The sequence below is a fragment of the Oryctolagus cuniculus genome, chromosome 1 (genome assembly GCF_964237555.1).
Source record: "Oryctolagus cuniculus chromosome 1, mOryCun1.1, whole genome shotgun sequence".
Taxonomy (NCBI): domain Eukaryota; kingdom Metazoa; phylum Chordata; class Mammalia; order Lagomorpha; family Leporidae; genus Oryctolagus; species Oryctolagus cuniculus.
The window spans coordinates 205,136,542-205,160,713 of NC_091432.1; the positions used below are offsets into that span (position 1 = coordinate 205,136,542).

A 24,172-nucleotide genomic window follows, 5' to 3' on the forward strand; every position below is an offset into this window, starting at 1 on the left:
AAAAATCAGACTTCTCTTTGGCAATAATGGATGCCATAATAAAGACAACAAAGTTACCATCAAATTATAGATCTACAAAAATCATAATTGAATAATGAAAGAAGAAATATATAGACATTCTCAGAGGTGCTGAGATTTAGAACATAAACATGAACCTTTTAAAAGAATTACTTGAGTTCATGTTTTTGGAAGATGGCAAAATGGAAAAGCTAAGAATTTTTTAAAAATAGACCAAAAGAAAAAATGAAAAGCAAAGAAACTGGAGTCCCCTGGTATGTTTTTGTGGTTAAGTACTTAGTGATTGTAAAAAATTAATCTGGAGTAAAAGATGTAGTGCATAGTAATATTCTCTGTGCACAGAACACAAATACATTGATGTTATCTCTTTTTTAAATTTTTCTTATGAAAAATTATAGGCACACATAAAAGAGAATGTAATAACATACTTTACCCTATTCACCATCTAAATTTAATAATTACCATATTCCTGTAATATATTTTTAAATATTTATTTATTTTACTTAAAAGTCAGAGTTACACAGAGAGAGAAGGAGAGGCAGAGAGAAAGAGGTCTTCCATCTGCTGGTTCACTCCCCAATTGGCCGCAACAGCCGAAGCTGCGCCGATCCAAAGCCAGGAGACAGGAACCTCCTCGGGTTCCCCCATGCCAGTGCAGGGGCCCAAGGACTTGGGCCATCTTCTACTGCTTTCCGACGCCATAGCAGAGAGCTGGATTGGAAGTGGAAACGTATGGGTGCTGGCACTGCAGGCAGCAGCTTTACCTGCTACGCCAGAGCACCAGCCCCTCCTGTAGTATTTTTAAGATAATACCCAAATACCATAACTCTTTACTGCTAATTATTTCAATATGCATTCCTAAATAGTGACTTTTTACATAACCACAATGGCATTATCACACATAATAACAATTTATTAGTACTATTTAACTTTCAGTCCATATTTAAATTTTCTACAGAGAGATGTTGATCAAAGGGTACAAAGTACATAGGAGTAAATTTTGTGGATCTATTGTATATGATGACCATAGTCAATACTAATGTATATTTCAAAATTATAAAAATAAATTTTAAATGTTCTCACTGCAAAAATGATAAGTATGTGGTAGGCTAAATTAGATTAATGTAACCATTATAGATATGATATATAATATATACCACATGACTATATATATATTTGTTATTTGTCAATTAAAATGCAAATTTAGGGGCAAGAATTTGGTGTGGCATGGTTAAGAGGTTGCTTTGGATGCCCAATTCCCATATCAGAGTGCCTGGGTTTGAGTCCCAGCTCCACTCCCAATTCCGGCTTCCTGCTAATGCATGCTGGGAGGCAGTAGATGATGGCTCAAGTAGTGGGTTCCTGCCACCCATGCAAGACACCCAGATTGAATCCCCAGTTCCTGTCTTCAGCCTGGTACAGCCCCCAGGTATTGTAGGCATTTGGGTGGGGAGAATGAATGAGCAGATGGGAGGTCTCCCTTTCCCTCTGCTTCTTAAACGAATATTTAAATAAAAAATGTCTCTAATTTCCCCCCAAATGTCTTAAGTTACTTAGTTCAAACCAGCACCACACATATTATCTGGTTCATCTGTTGTCTAAATGTCTTTTAGTTCTAAATGTAATTGTCCCAGCATACTCCAGCCTTTCGTTTTTTTCATGCAATTAACTCATTGAAGAGACCAGGCCAGTTCTCCCACAATGAGATTTGACCCACAATCCAGATTTGGTTATTTGTGGTGTCATTGAATTTATTCTCCAGCCACAATAGTAGTTATTAAGGGCTTAATTAAGCTCAAAGTTAACAGTGTTGTACATAGTAGCTCCAAGCACTGTTGGGCATTCCACATTGACCCTTTCCCAGATAAGTTTGAGTATCAAGTTCAGGTTGTGATTACTTGATCCCTCCATTGAAAAGGGGTCTTTCTTTCCTCCTCTTATATCAATAAACTATATACAGATGACATTTTGGCAAAATTAATCCTGGGCTTAACAGGAACACACAGTAAATCAGCAGCTACTTTGAAACTAACAAAAGAAGAATTTTATATACCAGAAATCTAGAAAAACAAACACTGAAATGGGAGCGGGGATTAACTTATTGTTAAAAAATAAGAAATTAGTGAATCAGAAAAAAATAGATTTGACTAATAACCAAAACCTGTCCTTGGGTCATGTAAATATAATAGACAAATTATTTGAAAAGTCAGAGAGAGAAAAGAGTAAGCATGCAAATAAAAAACAGAAACAATGTGAAAAGCTTAAAAAGAAAAATGTTTTTTAGAAAATATGAGGGGGCATTAAGCCTCTACCTATGGTGCCAGCATCCCATATGGACTCAGGTTTGGGTCCCGGCTGCTCCACTTCCAGTTCAGCTCTCTGCTAATGGCCTGGGAAAGCAGTAGAAGATGGCCCAAGGTCTTGGGCCTCTGCAATCCAAGTGGGAGACCCAGAAGAAGCTCCTGACTCCTGCCTTCAGATTGGCCCAGCTCTGGCCATTGGGACCATTTAGGGAGTGAACCAGCAGATGAAAGACCTCTCTCTGTGTCTCTCCTTCTGTCTGTAACTCTGCCTCTCAAATAAATACGTGAATCTTTTAAATATACATACACACACACACACACACACACACACGAGAGAAATTCTGAGAAAATCTAAATGACCAAATGAGCTCCAAAAGAAATATTAGAACTTAACGTCATTCAGTATGAGAAATTTATTGTTAAAATTAGATGAGCAAGCAAAATTAGTTTATTCATGAATGTAATTCACCATCCTGACAGATTGAAGTTATGAAAATCATCATGACAGAGTAATTGATGTAGTACTTGTTATGTGGAAGGCACATAATTTCAACATGTTACAAAGGTGCTTGGTTAAATACAATCCTATTCCTGATTTTTAAAAATGCTACAGCATCTAACTGGAAATCTACAGTGAGCATGAACTTCTCATATCAAGTGCCAGAAGCCCACTCAAAACAGTTTAGACAGAAAATGTATTTCTGCAAATAACTTGAAAATTCTGAAGATTTCATCTGGATTAGCAATGCCTTGAATCCAAGGCTTCCCCAACTGGGAATAAAACAAAAGATTATGCCATTTTCAGGGGTCTTATAATTTTGACATAGCAGTGTATCCTGGCACATATAAACTAGTATTCAATTTACAAACATTCAAAGCACAAACAAAATTATCAGAATTACTTCAGATGCATGTGCACCCTTGACCTCTGACTCACTTCCTCCCAGTGGGTTCAGGATGAGTGTGAACTTAAAGACCCCAGGAGCTCCTGTCTCACCATCTGATCCCTCCTTATCCTCATACGTTTTTGCCCCCACACCAGCCTCCCTGCCCCACCCCATCATCACCAGTGCTTGCTCAGAATTAACTTCCAGCCGGGGTCAGATGCTGCCTGAAGAATTTCTGGATTTCCCCCCAGGCGTGCTCCTGGGCTGCCGCGTGAGCAACACGGTCCCCTCCCCAGAGCAGGGGGAGGGAAATGCCTGGGTTCCAAGACATGTAGCACAGAGGAGCATAGGGTGGCTCTATGAGGTGGCCTGCCCCCGGGTATGCCAGTATCCTTCCGTTGCTTCTGCCGTGGCTCCGCAGCTGAGCCAGGGCTTGCTCCGCGTGTGCTCTGCCATCCAGAAATTCGTCATTCTCTCCGACGATGAAGAGTATCCAACCCCGGGCCTTTTCAACTGGAAGCACACTCTGCCGATTCAGCTCCCAGGGATCTCCTCTGCAGTGGCGGAGGCGCAGAGCCCCAGAGATGTGTAACTGTGTGCGCTCCGGAAACAAGTTGATGGGTGTCACAACCAGGTCCTTGTACCTGAGTGGAACTTCAGTGATGGCATTGGACCCATTGATGCAGACAGTGGCTACCACCTGCTTCAGGTAGCAGGCCATGGCTAACCCAATCTCTGCCCCTTTGCACACGGAGAGCACGCCAATTCCTGGTCTTTGGACCTGAAGCACAAAACAGAGGGAACCCCTTTTACAGGCCATACTTAGAAGAAAGTGTCCTGCAGGCCAGAAAACAATATGGTGCAAAGAATCAAAGAATATGGAATTCTGACATTCAGAGCACCAGCTTCCATGACAGAGAACAGAATAAAATTTCCCCTGGCTGAGCTTTGTTGTCTTGGGGGGTGATGCTAGCTTCCTTGCAGCATTGTTACGAGGCTCAAATGAAATAATAAAAATAAAAACTCCCCATCAAAGGTGCAGTCTTATCAACATAGAAAGTGTTTAGACCGGCGCGGCGGCTCACTAGGCTAATCCTCTGCCTTGCGGCGCCGGCACACCAGGTTATAGTCCCGGTTGGGGTGCTGGAATCTGTCCCGGTTGCCTCTCTTCCAGGCCAGCTCTCTGCTGTGGCCCAGGAGTGCAGTGGAGGATGGCCCAAGTCCTTGGGCCCTGCACCCCATGGGAGACCAGGATAAGTACCTGGCTCCTGGCTTCGGATCAGCGCTGTGCGCCAGCCGTGGTGCGCCGGCCGCGGCGGCCATTGGAGGGTGAACCAACGGCAAAGGAAGACATTTCTCTCTGTCTCTCTCTCTCACTGTCCACTCTGTCTGTCCAAAAAAAAAAAAAGTGCTTAATGCACCTGCAGCATTTGGCATCACAAGAGCAGTGGAAGTTGAGCTTTCTAAAAACATCAAGCTCTCATCTTCAGTTAGAAAATTTACATGTTGGGGCACCGGATTCTGTCCCGGTTGCCCTCTTCCAGGCAAGCTCTCTGCTGTGGCCAGGGAGTGCAGTGGAGGATGGCCCAAGTGCTTGGGCCCTGCACCCCATGGGAGACCAGGAGAAGCACCTGGCTCCTGGCTTCAGATCAGCGTGGTGCACCAGCCACAGCAACTATTGGAGGGTGAACCAACGGCAAAGGAAGACCTTTCTCTCTGTCTCTCTCTCTCTCACTGTCCACTTTGCCTGTCCAAAAAAAAATTACATTGCTCAGGTTGTCTCAAATATTATTTAAGTACAATTCATGTTGACACAGTGCTCTATAGTTACAAAGGTTTTGCTCATGTATTAATCCAAGGGCTAATCCTGAGGGCATTGAGAGTGCACAGGGGCAAGGCCTGGACTCTTTAAACGTTTGGATTGTGTCATTAGTCCAAGCAAAAAAGGAAGTGGTACACAGAAAGGAGTCAGAATTCATGGTTAGACTGAGAGAGTGGAGAGGGGGCAAGAAGTCTGAGAGGGAAGTGAGGAAAGGAAGGGCATTCTGGAGGGACAACAAGTGCAAGGAGATCTGATTTGTTTATGAGAGTATAATCAGTACTTTCTGTCATCAGATCCACCTGGAATTTTTTTTTATTAGAGCTTTCTAAAATGCAAGTTTTTTTTTTTTTTTTTTTGACCGGCGGAGTGGACAGTGAGAGACAGAGAGAAAGGTCTTCCTTTACCATTGGTTCACCCTCGAATGGCCACTGCGGCCGGCGCACCACGCTGATCTGAAGGCAGGAACCAGGTGCTTCCTACTGGTTTCCATGCGGATGCAGGGCCCAAGGACTTGGGCCATCCTCCACTGCACTCCCAGGCCACAGCAGAGAGCTGGACTGGAAGAGGGGCAACTGGGACAGAATCCGGCGCCCCGACAGGGATTAGAATCCGGTGTGCCAGCACCGCAAGCAGAGGATTAACCTATTGAGCCACAGCGCCAGCCTAAAATGCAAGTTTTCAAATGTCTCCTTTTATAGGTCTGAGTACCCAAAAATCTGACACTAAAATATCTACAGGGAAATCCAATGTGCATCCATGTTTGGAAACCATCCATGTGAAGAATGGATGGGAGAGTGAGAGAGGAGGGCTGTAACCAGAGATAGAAAATTGATTAATGTTGGGCTGGCCCTGTGGCACAGTGGGTTAAGTCACTGCCTGCAGCACCATTATCCCATATGGGCACCGGTTCAAGTCCTGGCAGCTCTACTACCAATCCAGCTTCTTGCTAATACACATGGAAAGCAGTGGAAGATGGCCAAAGCACTTGGGCCCCTGCACCCATGCAGGAGATTCTGATGAAGCTCCTGGCTCCTGACCTTGGCCTGACCCAGCCGTGGTCATTGAGGCAGTTTGGAGAGTGAATCAATGGATAGATGTCTCTCTCTCTCCTGCTTTCTCTCTCTCTCTCTCTCTCTCTCTCTCTCCCCTTTCCTCTCTGTAAGTCTACCTTTCAAATAAAATAAATATTTAAAAAATTTATTCACTCACCATCTTAGTATCATAGGTGAGCAATTATGAGGGAATGAACTAAAACAAAATAAGGGAAGAAAGGGCGATATATTAAAAAAGATTCAAGAGTAGACCTACAACACTTTGAGATTAGTTGCAGATCTGGAGAAAGAGGAAGGAAAAAGAACCAGATGGGAGAAGATGACAAGGTGAATTGACTGTTAATTATATGCTGGGTTCTATGCCAATTGCTTTACATTTACTGCCTAAATTGGTCCTTCCCATGGGAAAACTGAGATTCGGGAAGATAAAGACTTGTCCAGTCCAGAGCCACGGCTCAATAGGCTAATCCTCCACGTAGCGGCGCCGGCACACCAGGTTATAGTCCTGGTCGGGGTGCCGGATTCTGTCCCGGTTGCCCCTCTTCCAGGCCAGCTCTCTGCTATGGCCCGGGAAGGCAGTGGAGGATGACTTGGGCCCTGCACCCCATGGGAGACCAGGAGAAGCACCTGGCTCCTGCCTTCGGATCAAGCGCAGTGCGCCGGCCACAGCACGCCAGCCATGGTGGCCGTTGGAGGGTGAACCAATGGCAAAAGGAAGACCTTTCTCTCTGTCTCTCTCTCTCACTGTCTACTCTGCCTGTCAAAAAAAAAAAAAAAAAAAAAAAAAAAAAAAAAAAAAAAAGACTTGTCCAAGTTTATAACAGTAGCAAGGAGCCAAGGTGGAAGTCTCATCCATTGAATCTAATTCCATCTTGGATTTTTGCACTTGATTTTCTTCCTCAGAGAGTGTCACAAATCATGAAATTTGAGGTGGGGGGAAAAACTTGAGAACATTTTATTTGAGATTTAATTTCCTTTTGGCTGTTATTTAAAAAGATCCTAATATGCTTAGGAAAATCATGTTCCATCAGCACTGAAAATGAAGATGTCAATGATGCTCCAATAGGAAATATATTCTATGTCTTTTTGAGAAGAGAAAAGTTACCCAGAATTGGAGTGAGAAAAATGATACATGGTCAGAAGTCAAGATATTTGATTTTTGTCACATACTGGCTATATTTTGACACATTACTTCATTTAAAAATTATGTTGATAGTACTTACTTTATAAGGTTATTTTGAGTGTTAAATGGGATTAGGCCACATAAAGTATTTGGCAGAGAGACTAACAAATACTACTTTAATAAACGTTAGCTGGTGTTACTATTTTTCCATTATGAAGTTGACCCATAGGAAAGAGCTGATAGGTGAACATTCTTTTTTTTTTTTTTTTTTTTTTTTTTTTTTTTTTTTTTTTGATGGGCAGAGTGGACAGTGAGAGAGAGAGACAGAGAGAAAGGTCTTCCTTTGCCGTTGGTTCACCCGCCAATGGCCGCCGCGGCCGGTGTGCTACGGCCGGCGCACCGCACTGATCCGATGGCAGGAGCCAGGAGCCAGGTGCTTTTCCTGGTCTCCCATGGGGTGCAGGGCCCAAGCACCTGGGCCATCCTCCACTGCACTCCCTGGCCACAGCAGAGGGCTGGCCTGGAAGAGGGGCAACCGGGACAGAATCCGGCGCCCCAACCGGGACTAGAACCCGGTGTGCCGGCGCCGCTAGGCGGAGGATTAGCCTAGTGAGCCGCGGCGCCGGCCGGTGAACATTCTTGACCTTCAAAATGTTAGGTTAATACGGTTTAACTTAATAGCATATCAACCCTGACACCTGGTTATATGGTATCCCTCTATTTGTATTTTAAAAAGAAACACAGTCTTTAACACAAATATCAACACTTGGGGACTTCCAGAAGAGAGTGAAATCATAATTCAACTGCTAATTTCTAGAAAAAGCTAAGTTATAGATGCACTATTCCAGTTCTTCTCAAACTTCAATATAACTAAGAATTATCTGAGCATCTGGCTAACATGTAGAAACCGATTCAGCCATAGGGAATGAGATTCTATACTTCTAATAGCTCCTGAGGTCTCTGGTGCATGGATTATGCTTTCAATAGTTCGATTATACTTACATAAGAACTCTAAAATGACCTTTCCTTTTAGATTCTTTTCCCTAATCTGTCTCCTGGCATTCAACCCTTCTTTTAGGCTTTGTTCTGACTGCCAGCTCTAGAACTAACTGAAGGTCTAATGCAGCTAATCAGATGATGCAGACAAGTCAATTTTGCTGACTGTCTTGCTCTGGGTGTGTGTTTCAGCTCTAGTACTGGACTTCTGCATTGTTCTTTGTCTTGGGAGCCCTTGGTGTAGCTCGCCCCATGCAGATAACCACTGAAGTTGGAAAATATGTTCAAGCCAGAGGATTTTCGATGTGTAATCAGTGACTGCAAAAACATTGAACAGCCATGCTGAATAAGTTATAAGTACTTCAAATGTAAAGGATTTTAACTTTTTTCCACTGAAATTAATCATATGTCCACCTGTATTGTCTCCTAAATTCCAGTGCTAATCACTCACCAATTCAGCAATCCTACAAGGTAGATACTATCATTCTCATTCCAGTGTCAACTTTGCTGAGCCTGATCCTGCACAGACTGTAAAACAGAGCAGACATTTGTGATTTTTCTTCTGTAATATTGTAAGGGAAAATGAGAAGCATTTCAAATACCTTGGGATGAGCTAGTAGAAAATTGGCAGCTTCCTCAAAATATTCCAAGTCCACCTCCAGCAATTTGTCAGGCAGGTCTTCATAGGCAAAATATGCTAATGCCAGCACCGCAAAGCCATGGGCAGCCAGAAGACTGGCCCGAAATTCCACCAGACCCCCAATGCCTCCAAACATATCAATGACTCCTGGGAAAGGGCCTTCTCCTGAGAGCAACAAAGAGAGGAAACAAAAAGATCAAAATGAGTGAAAAGAAGATCAGGTACATAGCAGTGAAATCACAGGCTAAGCAAAATTAACTCCATCTCTCTCACATACACTAGTACATTAGTTTTGCATTATTGTGGGAAATGCTTGTTCTGCAACAATTTCATGTCATTTGTTTTTCTTTCAGTTTCCTTCAACTATGTTTCCTAAATCACCAAAGACTGGTCTCACCTGAAGGAAGGAAAAATGTCCCTCGCACTCGACCTTCTCGGATCTGCTGCCGCTGCACCCCTGGACCCGAGAACCAGCGCTGCACCATCTGGCTGGCCCTGGGCAAAACCGTGGCAGAATCCTGGATGCAAACTGAGTCATATAGCTCCAGAGTGACCCAAAAGGGGCTGCTCATCACATCCTGTTTGAGCAGCCTCCGGAGAGCCCTCTCAGGCTTCAAAGACCAGAAGAGACCCATTGGATGGACCCCCACGTAGTCTCCTCCAAATGCAGGAGCCTCTGCCAGGTCTACCTCACCAGCCTCGTTAGCCCTGTAGAAGGCTTTGGACTGGAACAGATTCCCCTTCTCATCTTTCAGCGAAGCCTTGATGGTCACCACCTGGGATGAGGGCAGACCTGTTACCCGGATGTGCACCGGCTCATCTGCAAGGGCCTTTGCCGGGTTGGCTGTCAGCTGGAGCATTGGCAACTGGCAATGGCACCAAGTGGTGCTTTCTGCCCTGCCTTGGTGAAGGAGACTTTGAGCTGGAGACAAATTCCAAGGAAAAGCCAGGGCAAGGATTATGGCAGGTGTGGCCAAATTAAATTCCAGAGACTTCATGCAAAAGAAGCAGAAAATTTTGAGAAATGAGAGGGAGAAATGCAGAAAGTACCCATTATTATCATTTTACAGATCAGAAAGAAATGGGTAAAGTGAGAAGCTCCAAGTGTCAGAGATAGTTGACAGTAGGACTGGAAATTCAGGCTAGATCTGATACCAGGGCTTCCTGCCTTATCACTTATATCACTGCAGTAAATATTAGTTTTGTGTAAACTGAACTTTAATTCTTCAGTTGAAGTAAAATCCCACGTGACCTATTTCACAGCACGTTGGGATATCTAAGAAGGATAATACACAACAAAGGGCTCTGAGACAGGGCCACTTTCAATCCCCTGCACCTGTATTGGATAGCATTACAAGAGTAAGCAATCCATTACGGCACTTGCTGTTGTTTTCAGTTCAGTCTTATTCCTTGTCTGCCACTGTTAGACCTCCGGCTTTTTGCAGCTTCCATTTTTTCATTTTTTGTTCTTTTTAAGGGGAAATACAACTTTAGGCTCTCATTTTGATGTAGGCAGGAAGATAGGATAAAATCGATTAGATTTGTGAGCTGGAAGACCACACCCCACTGTGTGATCTCATGCCTCTACCTGATCCCACCTGTACATCCACCTGCCAATGAGATTACTCTCTTTGGGAGTAAATTAAAGGCCAGGAACATGGTGGGCCCTTCCCTTGTTGCCCCACATCTTCAGGGCGTGTGGCCTATTGGCCTGCTCATTGCTTTCACTTTGCTACCCGTGCTAAGCCACCTGTGACTGCTCGTAACCATATACTTGCTCCATGTGGCTTGCTCCTGGCCTGCTCTCTGCTTGGTATGGACCCAACATAGCTTCTAGACTTCTTTCTTTTTTTTTTTCCAATATGGAAAATAAAGTATTATGTGACTGCTTTACATTTTTTTAACTTTTATTTAATGAATATAAATTTCCAAAGTACAGCTTATGGATTACAATGGCTTCCCCCCCATAACGTCCCTCCCACCCGCAACCCTCCCCTTTCCCACTCCCTCTCCCCTTCCATTCACATCAAGATTCATTTTCGATTCTCTTTATATACAGAAGATCAGTTTAGTATACATTAAGTAAAGATTTCAACAGCTTGCTCCCACACAGAAACATAAAGTGAAAAATAATAGATGATTTTTTAAATGATGATGAAATCAGATCAGACCTATTGTCATGTTTAATCCCAGTGAGAGTCAAGTTGGGAATTGATAATTTCTTCTTTTTTTTTTTTTTACAGAAGATCAGTTTAGTATACATTAAGTAAAGATTTCAACAGTTTGCACCCCCATAGAAACACAAAGTGAAATATACTGTTTGAGTAATCGTTATAGCATTAAATCTCAATGTACAGCACATTAAACAGAGATCCTGCATGAGGAGTAAGTGCACAGTGACTCATGTTGTTGACTTTACAAATTTTTTTCCTGTTTATCTTTTTTTTTAACTTTTATTTAATAAATATAGATTTCCAAAGTACAGTTTATGGACTACATTGGCTTCCCCCTCCTCCCCGATGACTTCCCTCCCACCTGCAACCCTCCCCTTTCCCGCTCTCTCTCCCCTTCCATTCATATCAAGATTCATTTTCAATTTTCTATATATACAGAAGATCAGTTTAGTATACATTAAGTAAAGATCTCAAGAGTTTACACCCACACAGAAACACAAAGTGAAATATACTGTTTGAGCACTCATTATAGCATTAAATCTCAATGTACAGCACATTAAGGACAGAGATCCTACATGAGGAGTAAGTGCACAGTGACTTCTGTTGTTGACTTTACAAATTGACACTCCTGTTTATGGCATCAGTAATCTCCCTATGCTCCAGTCATGAGTTTCCAAGGCTATGGAAGCCTTTTGAGTTCTCTGACACTTATCTTGTTTAGACAAGGTCATAGTCAAAGTGGAGGGTCTCTCCTCCCTTCAGAGAAAGGTACCTCCTTCTTTGAAGACCTGTTCTTTCCACTGGGATCTCACTCACAGAGATCTTTGATTTAGGGTTTTTTTTTTTTTTTTTCCAGAGTGTCTTGGCTTTCCATGCCTGAAATACTCTCATGGGCTTTTCAGCCAGATCCGAATGCCTTTAGGGCTGATTCTGAGGCCAGAGTGCTGTTTAGGACATCTGCCATTCTATGAGTCTGCTGTGTATCTCGCTTCCCATGTTGCATCACTCTCCCCTTTATTTATTCTATCGGTTAGTATTAGCAGGTACTAGACTTGTTTATGTGATCCCTTTGACTCTTAGTCCTTTCATTATGATCCACTGTGAACTGAAATTGATCACTTGGACTAGTGAGATGGCTTTGGTACATGCCACCTTGATGGGATTGAATTGGAATCCCCTGGTATGTTTCTAACTCTACCATTTGGGGCAAGTCAGCTTGAGCATGTCCCAAATTGTACATCTCTTCCCTCTCTTATTCCCATTCTTATGTTTAACAGGGATCACATTTCAGTTAAATTTCAACACTTAAGAATAACTGTGTATTAATTACAGAATTAAACCAGTCATATTAAGTAGAACAGACAAAAAAAACTACTAAGAGGGATAATGTATTAAGTTGTTCATTAACAGTCAGGGCTATGCTTATCAAGTCACCGTTTCTCATAGTGTCCATTTCACTTCAACAGGTTTCCTTTTTGGTGTTCAGTCCCTTGTCACCGATCAGGGAGAACATATGGTATTTGTCCCTTTGGGACTGGCTTATTTCACTCAGCATGATGTGTTCCAGATTCCTCCATTTTGTTGCAAATGACTGGATTTCGTTGTTTTTGACTGCTGTATAGTATTCTATAGAGTACATGTCCCATAATTTCTTTATCCAGTCTACTGTTGATGGGCAATTAGGTTGGTTCCAGGTCTTGGCTATAGTGAATTCTGCTGCAATAAACATTAGGGTGCAGACAGCTTGTTTGTTTGCCAATTTAAATTCCTTTGGGTAAATTCCAAGGAGTGGGATGGCTGGGTTGAATGGTAGGGTTATATTCAGGTTTCTGAGGAATCTCCAGACTGACTTCCATAGTGGCTTCACCAGTTTGCATTCCCACCAACCATGGGTTAGCGTCCCTTTTTCCCCACATCCTCGCCAGCATCTGTTGTTGGTAGATTTCTGTATGTGAGCCATTCTAACCGCGGTGAAGTGAAACCTCATTGTGGTTTTGATTTGCATTTCCCTGATTGCTAGTGACCTTGAACATTTTTTCATGTGCCTGTTGGCCATTTGGATTTCCTCTTTTGAAAAATGTCTATTGAGGTCCTTAGCCCATCTCTTAAGTGGGTTGTTTGTTTTGTTTTTGTGGAGTTTCTTGATCTCTTTGTAGATTCTGGTTATTAACCCTTTATCTGTTGCATAGTTTGCAAATAATTTTTCCCATTCTGTTGGTTGCCTCTTCACTCTCCTGACTGTTTCTTTTGCAGTACAGAAACTTCTCAATTTGATGCAATCCCAATAGTTGATTTTGGCTTTGACTGCCTGTGCCTCCCAGGTCTTTTCCAGAAACTCTTTGCCTGTGCCAATATCTTGAAGGGTTTCTCTAGTGTTCTCTAATAACTTGATGGTGTCAGGTCGTAGATTTAGGTCTTTAATCCATGTTGAGTGGATTTTTGTGTAAGGTGTAAGGTAGGGGTCTTGCTTCATGCTTCTGCATGTGGAAATCCAGTTTTCCCAGCACCATTTATTGAATAGACTGTCCTTACTCCAGGAATTGGTTTTAGATCCTTGATCAAATATAAGTTGGCTGTAGATGTTTGGGTTGATTTCTGGTGTTTCAATTCTGTTCCATTGGTCTATCCATCTGTTTCTGTACCAGTACCATGCTGTTTTGATTACAACTGCCCTGTAGTATGTCCTGAAATCTGGTATTGTGATGCCTCCGGCTTTGTTTTTGTTGTACAGATTGCTTTAGCTATTCGAGGTCTCTTTTGCCTCCATATGAATTTCAGTATCATTTTTTCTAGATCTGCGAAGAATGTCTTTGGTATCCTGATTGGAATTGCATTGAATCTATAAATTGCTTTTGGGAGAATGGACATTTTGATGATGTTGATTCTTCCAATCCATGAGCATGGAAGATTTTTCCATTTTTTGGTATCCTCTTCTATTTAAGATTCTTCTTTAAGAATCTTCTTTAAGATTTTGTAATTCTCATCGTAGAGATCTTTAACGTCCTTGGTTAAGTTTATTCCAAGGTATTTGATTGTTTTTGTAGCTATTGTGAATGGGATTGATCTTAGCAGTTCTTTCTCATCCATGGCATTGCTTGTGTATACAAAGGCTGTTGATTTTTGTGCATTGATTTTATATCCTGCCACTTTGCCAAACTCTTCTATGAGTTCCAATAGTCTCTTAGTAGAGTTCTTTGGATCCTCTAAGTAAAGAATCATATCGTCTGCAAAGAGGGATAGTTTGACTTCTTCCTTCTCAATTTGTATTCCTTTAATTTCTTTTTCTTGTCTGATGGCTCTGGCTAAAACTTCCAGAACTATGTTAAATAGCAGTGGTGAGAGTGGGCATCCCTGTCTGGTGCCAGATCTCAATGGAAATGCTTCCAACTTTTCCCTATTCAATAGGATGCTGGCCGTGGGTTTTTCATAAATTGCTTTGATTATATTGAGGAATGTTCCTTCTATACCCAATTTGCTTAGAGTTTTCATCATGAAAGGGTGTTGAATCTTATCGAATGCTTTCTCTGCATCAATTGAGATAATCATATGGTTTTTCTTTTGCAGTCTGTTAATGTGGTGAATCACATTGATTGATTTGTGAATGTTGAACCATCCCTGCATGCCAGCGATGAATCCCACTTGGTCTGAGTGGATGATTTTTCTGATGTATTGTTGTATTCTATTGGCGAGAATTTTATTGAGGATTTTTGCATCTATGTTCATCAGGGATATTGGTCTATAATTTTCTTTCAGTCCTGCATCTTTCTCTGGCTTAGGGATTAAGGTGATGCTGACTTCATAGAAAGAATTTGGGAGGATTCCCTCTTTTTCGATTGTTCTGAATAGTTTGAGAAGAAATGGGATTAGTTCTTCTTTAAATGTCTGCTAGAATTCAACAGTGAATCCTTCTGGTCCTGGGCTTTTCTTTGTTAGGAGGGCCTTTATTACTGTTTCAATTTCTGTTTCAGTTATGTGTCTATTTAGGTTTTCTATGTCTTCATGGTTCAATTTTGGTAGATTGCATGTGTCCAGGAATCTATCCATTTCTGATAGATTTTCCTGTTTGCTGGCATACAAGTCCTTGTAGTAATTTCTGATGATTCTTTTTATTTCTGTGGTGTCTGTTGTTACGTTTCCTTTTTCATCTCTGATTTTATTGATTTGGGTCTTTTCTCTTCTTTTTTTAGTTAGTTGGGCCAATGGGGTGTCAATTTTGTTTATTTTTTCAAAAAATCAGCTCTTCGCTTGGCTGATTTTTTGTAATGTTTTTTTGGATTCAATCCTGTTAATTTCTTCTCTGATTTTAATTATTTCTCTTCTCCTACTAGATTTGGGTTTGGTTTGCTGCAGTTTTTCTAGGTCCTTGAGATGCGCTGAAAGCTCATTTATTTGGTACCTTTCCAATTTCTTGATATAGGCACCTAATGCTATAAACTTGCCTCTCAGTACTGTTTTTGCTGTATCCCATAAGTTTTGATATGTTGTGTTGTTATCCTCATTTACTAACAGAAAGTTTTTGATTTCTCTTTTGATTTCTTGAATGACCCAATGTTCATTCAGGAGCATGTTTTCAGTCTCCATGTGTTTGCATATTTTCTAGGGTTTCCTGAGTTGCTAATTTCCAGCTTCATTCCACTGTGGTCTGAGAAGCTGCATGGTATGATTCTAATTCTTTTGAATTTTCTGAGACTTGCTTTATGGCCTAGTATGTGATCAATCCTAGTGAAGGTTCCATGCACTGCTGAGAAGAATGTGAAGTCTTTAGATGTAGGATTGAAAGTTCTGTAGATATCTGTTAGATCCATTTGGGCAATAGTGTCGATTAAATCTGCTGTTTCCTTGTTGATCTTCTGTCCTATTGATCTGTCTATTTCTGAGAGTGGAGTATTGAAGTCCCCCAGTGTTGCTCCCCCTCTTCACGGAGGAATGACACAGGACCCTTTGCTGTTCTTTTGTCTGCTCGGCCCTTCCCGGGTTTGCTGCTGGTTCTTCCCGGGTTGGCTACTGATCCTTCCACCTCCGTGGAAGGGTGGTTCCCCCTGCCACTTTCCCCACTTCGCGGGGGAGCGGCACACCGCCGGCAGGCTCTCTCGGGGGCTGCTCCTGCAGCTTATCAGTCAAGTTGGTGAGAGACAGCTGCGAAGAAGTTGTTTGGTCTCTTTCTCTCAGCGCCATATTGTGGGAGAGCAGATGCACAGAATAAGTCTTAATTCCAGTAACTTAGTCTAGTCCGAGTTGCTCCCCACACCCAGTACTATTGTATTGGAATCTAAATCTCCCTTTAAGTCCCTTAACATATCTTTTAAATAGACCGGTGCCCTGTAATTAGGTGCATATACATTTATAATAGTTACATCTTCCTGTTGAATTGAACCCTTAATCATTATATAGTGTCCCTCTTTGTCTCTCTTAACAGTTTTTGTATTAAAGTTTATTTTGTCTGATATTAATATGGCTACACCTGCTTTTTTTTTGGTTTCTGTTGGCATGGAATATCTTTTTCCAACCTTTCACTTTCAGTCTGCATGCATCTTTGTTAGAGAGATGTGTTTCTTGTAGTCAACAAATAGTTGGGTTGTGTTCCTTGAGCCAATCAGCCAATCGGTGTCTTTTAACTGAAGAGTTAAGACCATTAATGTTTAATGTGACTATTGATATGTAGTAACTTTGCCCTGCCATTTTCCTGGAGATATTTTCTAGTATATGCTTTGAGCTTCCCATGCTCTTTTACTGGTGGTTTTTCTTCCTTTACCTTCTTTCATATTGATGTCCGTGTTTCTGTGTTTCTGAGTGTAGCACATCTTTAAGTATCTTTTGCAGGGCTGAATGAGTGGCGGCAAAGTCTTTCAATTTCTGTTTGCTATGAAAGGTCTTTATTTCACCTTCATTCACAAATGAGAGCTTAGCAGGATATAATATTCTGGGCTGGCAATTTTTCTCTCTTAGCACCTGTGCTATGTCTCACCATTCCCTCCTAGCCTGTAGTGTTTCTGATGAGAAGTCTGCTGTGAGTCTAATTGAAGATCCTCTGAGAGTAATCTGACATTTCTCTCTTGCACGTTTTAGGATCTTTTCTTTATGTTTCACTGTGGTAAGTTTAATTACCACGTGTCGTGGTGAGGATCTCTTTTGGTCATGTTTATTGGGGGTTCTATGAGCTTCCTGTACTAGGATTCCTCTGTCCTTCTCCAAACCCGGAAAGTTCTCTGCTAGTATCTCACTAAAAAGGCCTTCTAATCCTTTCTCTCTCTCCATGCCTTCAGGAACTCCTAGAACTCGAATGTTGGTTTTTTTAATAGTATCCTGTAGATTCCCAACAATATTTTTTAGATTTCTAATTTCCTCTTCTTTTCTTTGGTTTGACTGTATGTTTTCCTGTGCTCTGTCTTCTAAGTCCGATATTCTCTCTTCTGCTTCACCCATTCTGTTTTTAAGGCTCTCTAATGTGTTTGTCATTTGATCTATTGAGCTTTTCATTTCATTTTGATTTCTCTTCACTATCACACTTTCCTGTTCTACTAGTTTCTGCGTTTCATTTTGATTCTTCCTTAAAATTTCATTTTCACGAGAGAGATTTTCAATCCTGTCCAATAAGGATTTCTGTAGTTCAAGGATTTGCTTTTGAAAACTTCTAAATGTTCTTATCATAAATTTTTTGAAATCCGTATCTTGCATTTCTTCTAACTCATCATCTTCATAATCTTGGCTTGGGGTGTTTTGTTTATTTGGAGGCATCATAGTGTCATCGTTGATCTTGTTCCCTCGATTTCTGTGTTTGTTGCTTGGCATAGTTAATTCTTTCGTCACTGTGTGTTTGTTTTTTTTTTTAATTTATTTATTTTTTTATTTTATACTATGTCTGTGTTAAGTGGACTGCCTGCTGTTGAAGGAGCCTTGGAGGCTTGAGATGGGTGTGGCCTGAGAGCTCTGTTTGGTTCTTCCGGGTTACGGGTGTGCAAAGGTGACACCCTCAGGTTATGGGTGGTAAATCTCTCTCTTTTTATTTATTTTTTTATTTATTCAGGAGGTAAGTAATACCGCACTGCACGGATGTGCAGAATTGATGGTATTTAGCTTCCGATCTCTGGCTTCTACCCAAAGAATCTGTGCAGGCTCTGTTTCTCCTCTGGACTCCCACTGGGTTGCCTAGGCTACTGAATTGTAGTGACTCAGTTCCTTAGCTCTCTCCTGTTGTTATGTAAATCCAGAGTAGGGGCCTGCTCTTTGTGTCTTGAAAACCTTGCAAACTCTTGCAAACCTTGTAGCCTTGCAACCTTTGCAAGGTTGGCGGAGAGAGAAACCCCCCACCTTTTTTCCTTCTCTCCTGTAGTCTGTCTGGTGCACTTTCTTGCTCCCCTCTAGATTCTGACCGCCATTTCCCCGCCAATGTCTCTGGTTACTGAGCTCACCTCCCCTTCCAGCGCTGATGTGTGGACTCAGAGCCCTGGGCATCTCAACTCTCCCCGCTGGTTTCTGTGTGATATCCACTCCCCTTCCTGCACTGGCGCGCAGACCCTGCGGCTTCCACACGGTGGGCGACCTTGTTCTCCCAGTAGTCCTCCGAGTCACAGCCACTCAATAATCCTGTCATGAATTTGCAGGCCTCCTTCTTTGGCTGTGGGCCCACTGTCAACTATTTTGGACACAAAGATTCCTTCACTGGATGATCCATCTTGGGTGTCCACGCACAGCCGGCCACCAATGATATTGAATCCCAGGGAGCCGGAGTCCTGATGCTGCACCTAGACTTCTTTCTCTCCTAAATAAAGCCCTCATTCTCCTGCACATTTCTCTCACTGAATAAAAAGCTTAAAAACTTACCATGTTGTCTGGTCTTCTTGAGCCAGTATTCAGAATTATTCTCTGAATAAGTGGCAAGAGCGCACAGGGTTATTAATATTGAGAATTATTAATAAGCTGGCCAATATCAATTTCACTTTGATATGTTTCTAAAATATTGATAAATGCCAATGCTGTTTATAGTAAAGACACTATAAGATACATTTGATTGTCCATTTTGTACTATGCTGCACAATGGGGAAAATTGGGGGTACCCTTCCTCCATTCTTCCTTCCTCCCTCCACTCCTTTCCTTTACCTGATTCCACTAAGGATTTGAATCTATTGACAGATAAAATGTAAAAATAAAATTAAAATAGGATTTGTGAAAATATGAACTAGAATCAGGCATTAAGCTAAGAGAACCTGGAATATGAAAATTCTAGCATTTTGTGTACTGTATGTTTGGTACTTAACTCCTGGTGGCCAAAGGAAAAATTGCTGCCTTATGGGATCTGTCCAATTTTTCTCACATAAAAAGATGTCCCTTCCTTTTTAAAAATGAAAACATGATACCTTTCCAGAAAAGCCTTAGCAGGAAAAGAGACTTTTCATGAGGATCTGACATACCTATGTACCACTATTTTCTATCTATGTAGACATTTTAATACTATGTCTACCCTCATAAAAGCTTGATTCTCCATGGTATCCTTAATTTTATTTTAGAAGAAAATGTAAAATAAAGGTCTTGGGTTTAGATTTGTGAGCAGCAAGACTGATGTGGAAAATTAACTCCAGTTATGCAAGGGCAGGAAAAGGTTCTTGGTACCCGATTCTCCCGTGTGGAGTAGGAATCGCCGGAGGTAGGAAAGGCCAAGGGAAAACCACTTTGCACTTTACTTTATCGAAAATGGTTTTTCTACAAAGGACATACCTAAAGCCCCATCAACCTACAGCAATCCTGGCCATTTTACATAAACCTGTATTCATGGTTAATGGAATAATTTGGAGGGGAGAAGAATTATTATGAATACTTCTCAAAACTAAGAAAGTTATTGGCAGAAGATGACAGCAATTCAAACATCATAGTCTTTTCATTCATGTTAAGATGGGACATGTGATATTGAAAAAGGATTTTGGGGGGCAGGCATTTGGCAGAGTGATTAAGTTGCCATCTGGGGCACCTGCATCCCATTTCTCAGTGCCTGGCTTTGAGTGCCTTCTGAGTCCATCTTCAAGCTAATGCACACTCTGAGAGGCAGTATGTAGTGACTCAAGTACTTGGGTCCCTGCTACTCTAGGTGGCAGACCTAGATTGAGTTCTAGGCTCCTGATTTCAGCCTGGCTTTTCCCTGCATGTTGTAGACACTTGGGGAGTAGACAGTGGCTGTAAGATTCTATGCCTTTCAAAAAAATGGGAAAAAAAGAAAGAAAAAAGCTTTTTGTGTCCATGTAACATTTCAGTACTCTATAGGTATTTTGATCCAATTTCTTTCTTTAAGGCATTGATATCTACTTTGCCCCCAAAAAGAGATCATAAGAAGGCATAATTGATTCCTCCTCTTCTTATTATTATTTTCCAACTCAAAAACTTTTATATAATGTATATATCCACACAAATTTGACTTTAAAGCTAATTAATTTTAATTGTTCACCATAATCATTCTCTAGCATACATCATGTATCTAGTCTTATCCTCCCATTTGAACTCCTCAAGGGCAGCAACTGCATGTGCAAACTTTAGGGATCCTATTGACACTCAAATAGCAAATTAGAAGATGTCATTCTCGGGAGACACAAGAGCCACACAGGGGCAGAAAAAAAAAAGCACCAAAAACATAACAGAAATAAATCCTCTAGTACACAGTGCTTTTGTGATATAAAATTTTGGAGTTTCTTCCCAAGCCATCTTTCTCCTTATTCTGAAAATTGTTCCCTCAAGTCCTAGAGCTGCAGAGACTCAGACACTATGTATGTTTGTGCAACCTGGAACAATTGCCGATTGGGTAACAGTTGGATAACAGATTCAGTATGTGCCCTGGAGGTTCTCCCTTTGTCAGTTTAGAACTGAGTGCCAGAGATCATCAGTAACTCTATCAGGGTCAGGCCTAAAGAGAAGAGATCTGGGGATCCAAACTTACTTGCACAACCCTGAGGGCAAACCACCAAAGTCTTACATTTTGCATCTTAGGTGCCTCTCTGGTACTCTAGTCCTGGTCTGGACTCTACATGTAACTGAATCCAAAAATTCAGACTTTATGTGTCCAGATAATCACAGAAAATCAATCTTGATGCTTACTTGTAGAAGCTTGAGTGAAAAGAGAAACAGAGAGAATATGAATAAATAAAACAGGTACAAAGTCAGAGAGAAAAGTTCACTGGTTTTCATGTTCCTGTTTGCAGCCACTCCAAAGCATCAGCTATGCTTGGGTTCCTTGAGATACTTTGGCATCCTCATACACAATCTCATTTATACCAACTTCCATTGCCTATGTTACTTGTAAGCAATGTATCAACCAGCTCAACTTTACATTTTACAAACTCAGAATAGTTAAGTCTGCAAGGTCATATCAAGATCTTGATGATGACGTGCCTGGTTTTCTGACTTAGAAATGGTTTTTTTTTACTGGTCCAACAGATTATGATTCCTTAGTCACAATCACAAGTGCTTCCTCTTGTTCAGACTTTGGGAGAGCTTGAGTTTTACTTTTTCTCAAAGATTCTGCTAAGTGAAAAATTGCTCCAGGATCTCCCAATAACCAGAGAGCTTCCTTTTAGTCAAACACAGAAAATCGCAGCATCAAACTCCTGCCCAAGACAGAGCTGGCTGTCCTTCTAGAATGGGTGACAGAATCAGTCTCACCTTGCTGTGGGAAGGCCAAGTGTCCCATATCAGCCACCATTTCTTTCCATTGTCTCTATCTATATTTTCTTTTTTTCCAAGCTTTATTGAAACATGATTGCAAATAAAAAGTGTATATATTTAAGATATATAGTATAATATTTTTCTGTGTATTTTGTGAAATAATTTCCACAATCAGATGAAAGATCTCTCTTTCTCTCTCTCTCTCTCTCTCTCTCTCTCTCTCTCTCTGCCTCTCCTCTATCTGTATAACTGACTTTAAAATAAATAAATAAATCTTTTAAAAAAGATTCATTGTTCTTTCACCTACAGAAAAATCGGTCTTTTCACAGGAGTATAGGTACATTTTTTAATTCTCAGCCTTCTGCTGTCAATTCTCCTTAATGATGAGGTTTTTGTTTGTAGCGATCTAATTTTCAGTCAACAACTTGATTCCATTATATTCCTGTCCTTGGATCATTTGTTGAATCATAGTGAGAATAACAGCTACATTTAAAATTTTTGAAAAATATGTATCAAGCAACCAGGAGACATTACAAGTCTAAGGAGAAGTACTGTAAGAAGGTATTGGAAGATATTTCATAACAAGACTTAAAATGTCACAGGCCTTACCATGAAAACAAGTCCCAACAATTCCAAGTCTTAGCCAGGTTTGCTTGACATTTAATCTAAATATAAACAGTTCATCTCACCTGCAGTGTCAATACAAGTGCAACAGAAAGCATCAGCCCTGGCACAGACACCTTCCTTTTTGTCCAAAAGAAAATCCAGTGCTTTCTATTGTTCACAGTTTCTTGGACTGGGAATTTAAAGTAGATTATTCTATTCCCTGTGCTTGGGTTTTATTCCTTTACTATGTCACCCAAAGTGAGGGAGAAGATTGCAAGGACCACCTCAAATTCTCCCACTCTCATTTCTGAGAGTTAAAGCAAGAACAAAGAATTGAATGAGAATCGCTCCACATGTGAAAACTTAATATGAGAATTAGCACTTTCAGTGGCTTTTCTGCTTACACTATCTTCATGTGTCCTTATTTATGTATTTTTATTTATTAATTTCTAATTCTCACAAAACATAAGATCTATCTATTTGACTGTTGTTTCTGTTTGACTTTTTAATTTCAGGAACAAATAGAATTATCTAGAGAGCCCTAAGTGGTGTATATTTCCAACGAGTAATTTTTTAAAGATTTATTTATTTATTTGAAAGTCAGAGTTACACAGAGAGAGAGGAGAGGCAGGGAGAAAGAGAGAGGTCTTCCATCCGATGGTTCAATCCTTAACTGTCCTCAACAGCTGGAGCTGCACCAATCCGAGGCCAGGAGCTATGAGCTTCCTCCAAGGACTTGGGCCATCCTCCACTACTTTCCCAGGCCATAGCAGAGATCTGGATCGGAAGTGGAGCAGACAGGTCTTGAACCAGTGCCCATATGGGATGCCAGCGCTTCAGGCCAGGGCATTAACCCACTGCACTACAATGTTGAGCCTAAGGAGTATTTTTGAAAACACTCTGAAAATGTCTACTGCCATATTGAACATATTCTACATCAACAATTTTATATTTTTCTGAATAAATCCCTTAATTAAGGTTTGATCCAATTTACAAAAAGAGAGAACAAGACTCTCTTTCATTCACCCAATGGCTGAAATAAAGTTTTATACTACCACATAATACTGTTTCATGCCTAGTTTTTCTTTATTTTGTTTTCAATACTGATTCTTTGCTTAGTCTATCCTTGAAGGAGTCTAAAATTGCCCAATTGTGTATTTTCTATTTTCTTACCTTCTGAAGGCAATTTCTAGAAAAGACCTTATATGGCTGGATTATGCAAATCTTCTTTCATACTATACTTCAATTAAGGGGTCAACAATGGTATAAAACTATACTCTAGAATAATAACTTTTTTAAAAGAAAATTTATTTTATTTTATTTTACTTTATTTTATTTTATTTGAAAAGCAGAGTTACAGAGAAAGAGGGAAGGAGAGATAGAGAGATACATCTTCTATCTGCTGGTTCACTCCCCAAATGGCCGCAACAGCCAGAGCTGGATCAGGCCAAAGCCAGGAGCCAGGAGACAGGAGCTTCATCCTGGTCTCCCACATGGGTGGTAGGGGCCCAAGGACATGTGTCATCTGCTGCTGCTTTCACAGGCACATTACAGAGAGCTAGAACAGAAGTAGAGCAGCTGGGACTTGAATGTGGACCCATATGGGATGCAAGCATTGCAGGTGGCAGCTTAACCTGTACACCACAATGTCAGCCCAGAAACAATATCTTTTAGAATTCTGAATTAAAAAGCCAATTTCTATATTCTTGAGGTCTAGGAAAATTCCCTATTGTATTTTTTTTTTTTTGACAGGCAGAGTGGACAGTGAGAGAGACAAAGAGAAAAGTCTTCGTTTGTCCTTGGTTCACACTCCAATGGCCGCCGCAGCCAGCAGGTTGCGGCCGGCACACTGCACTGATCCGATGGCAGGAGCCAGGTGCTTCTCCTGGTCTCCCATGGTGTTCAGG

At 41.2% G+C, this 24,172-nt stretch overlaps 1 protein-coding gene across 1 annotated transcript; it reads right to left on the minus strand.

The window, feature by feature from the left end:
• Positions 1-2,719: 2,719 nt before the first annotated feature.
• LOC100350872 (acyl-coenzyme A amino acid N-acyltransferase 1) lies at positions 2,720-10,011 on the minus strand. The gene is made up of 3 exons (XM_002708169.5): positions 9,239-10,011; positions 8,804-9,006; positions 2,720-3,989 (listed from the first exon to the last, which is right to left on the minus strand). Exons 1-3 carry the CDS (start codon positions 9,837-9,839, stop codon positions 3,405-3,407), a joined length of 1,389 nt encoding a protein of 462 aa, XP_002708215.2. The 5' UTR covers positions 9,840-10,011; the 3' UTR covers positions 2,720-3,404.
• Between the last annotated feature and the right edge of the window lie 14,161 nt (positions 10,012-24,172).

What these genes read in the sequence shown, in the direction of transcription:
- LOC100350872 (XM_002708169.5), bottom strand. Translation starts at nt 9,839, where the DNA reads ATGAAGTCTCTGGAATTTAATTTGGCCACACCTGCCATAATCCTTGCC. An exon ending in GACATTTTTCCTTCCTTCAG is followed by an intron (nt 9,007 to 9,238) that starts GTGAGACCAGTC and finishes TGTTGCTCTCAG; the next exon opens with GAGAAGGCCCTTTCCCAGGA. An exon ending in TTCTACTAGCTCATCCCAAG is followed by an intron (nt 3,990 to 8,803) that starts GTATTTGAAATG and finishes TTTGTGCTTCAG; the next exon opens with GTCCAAAGACCAGGAATTGG.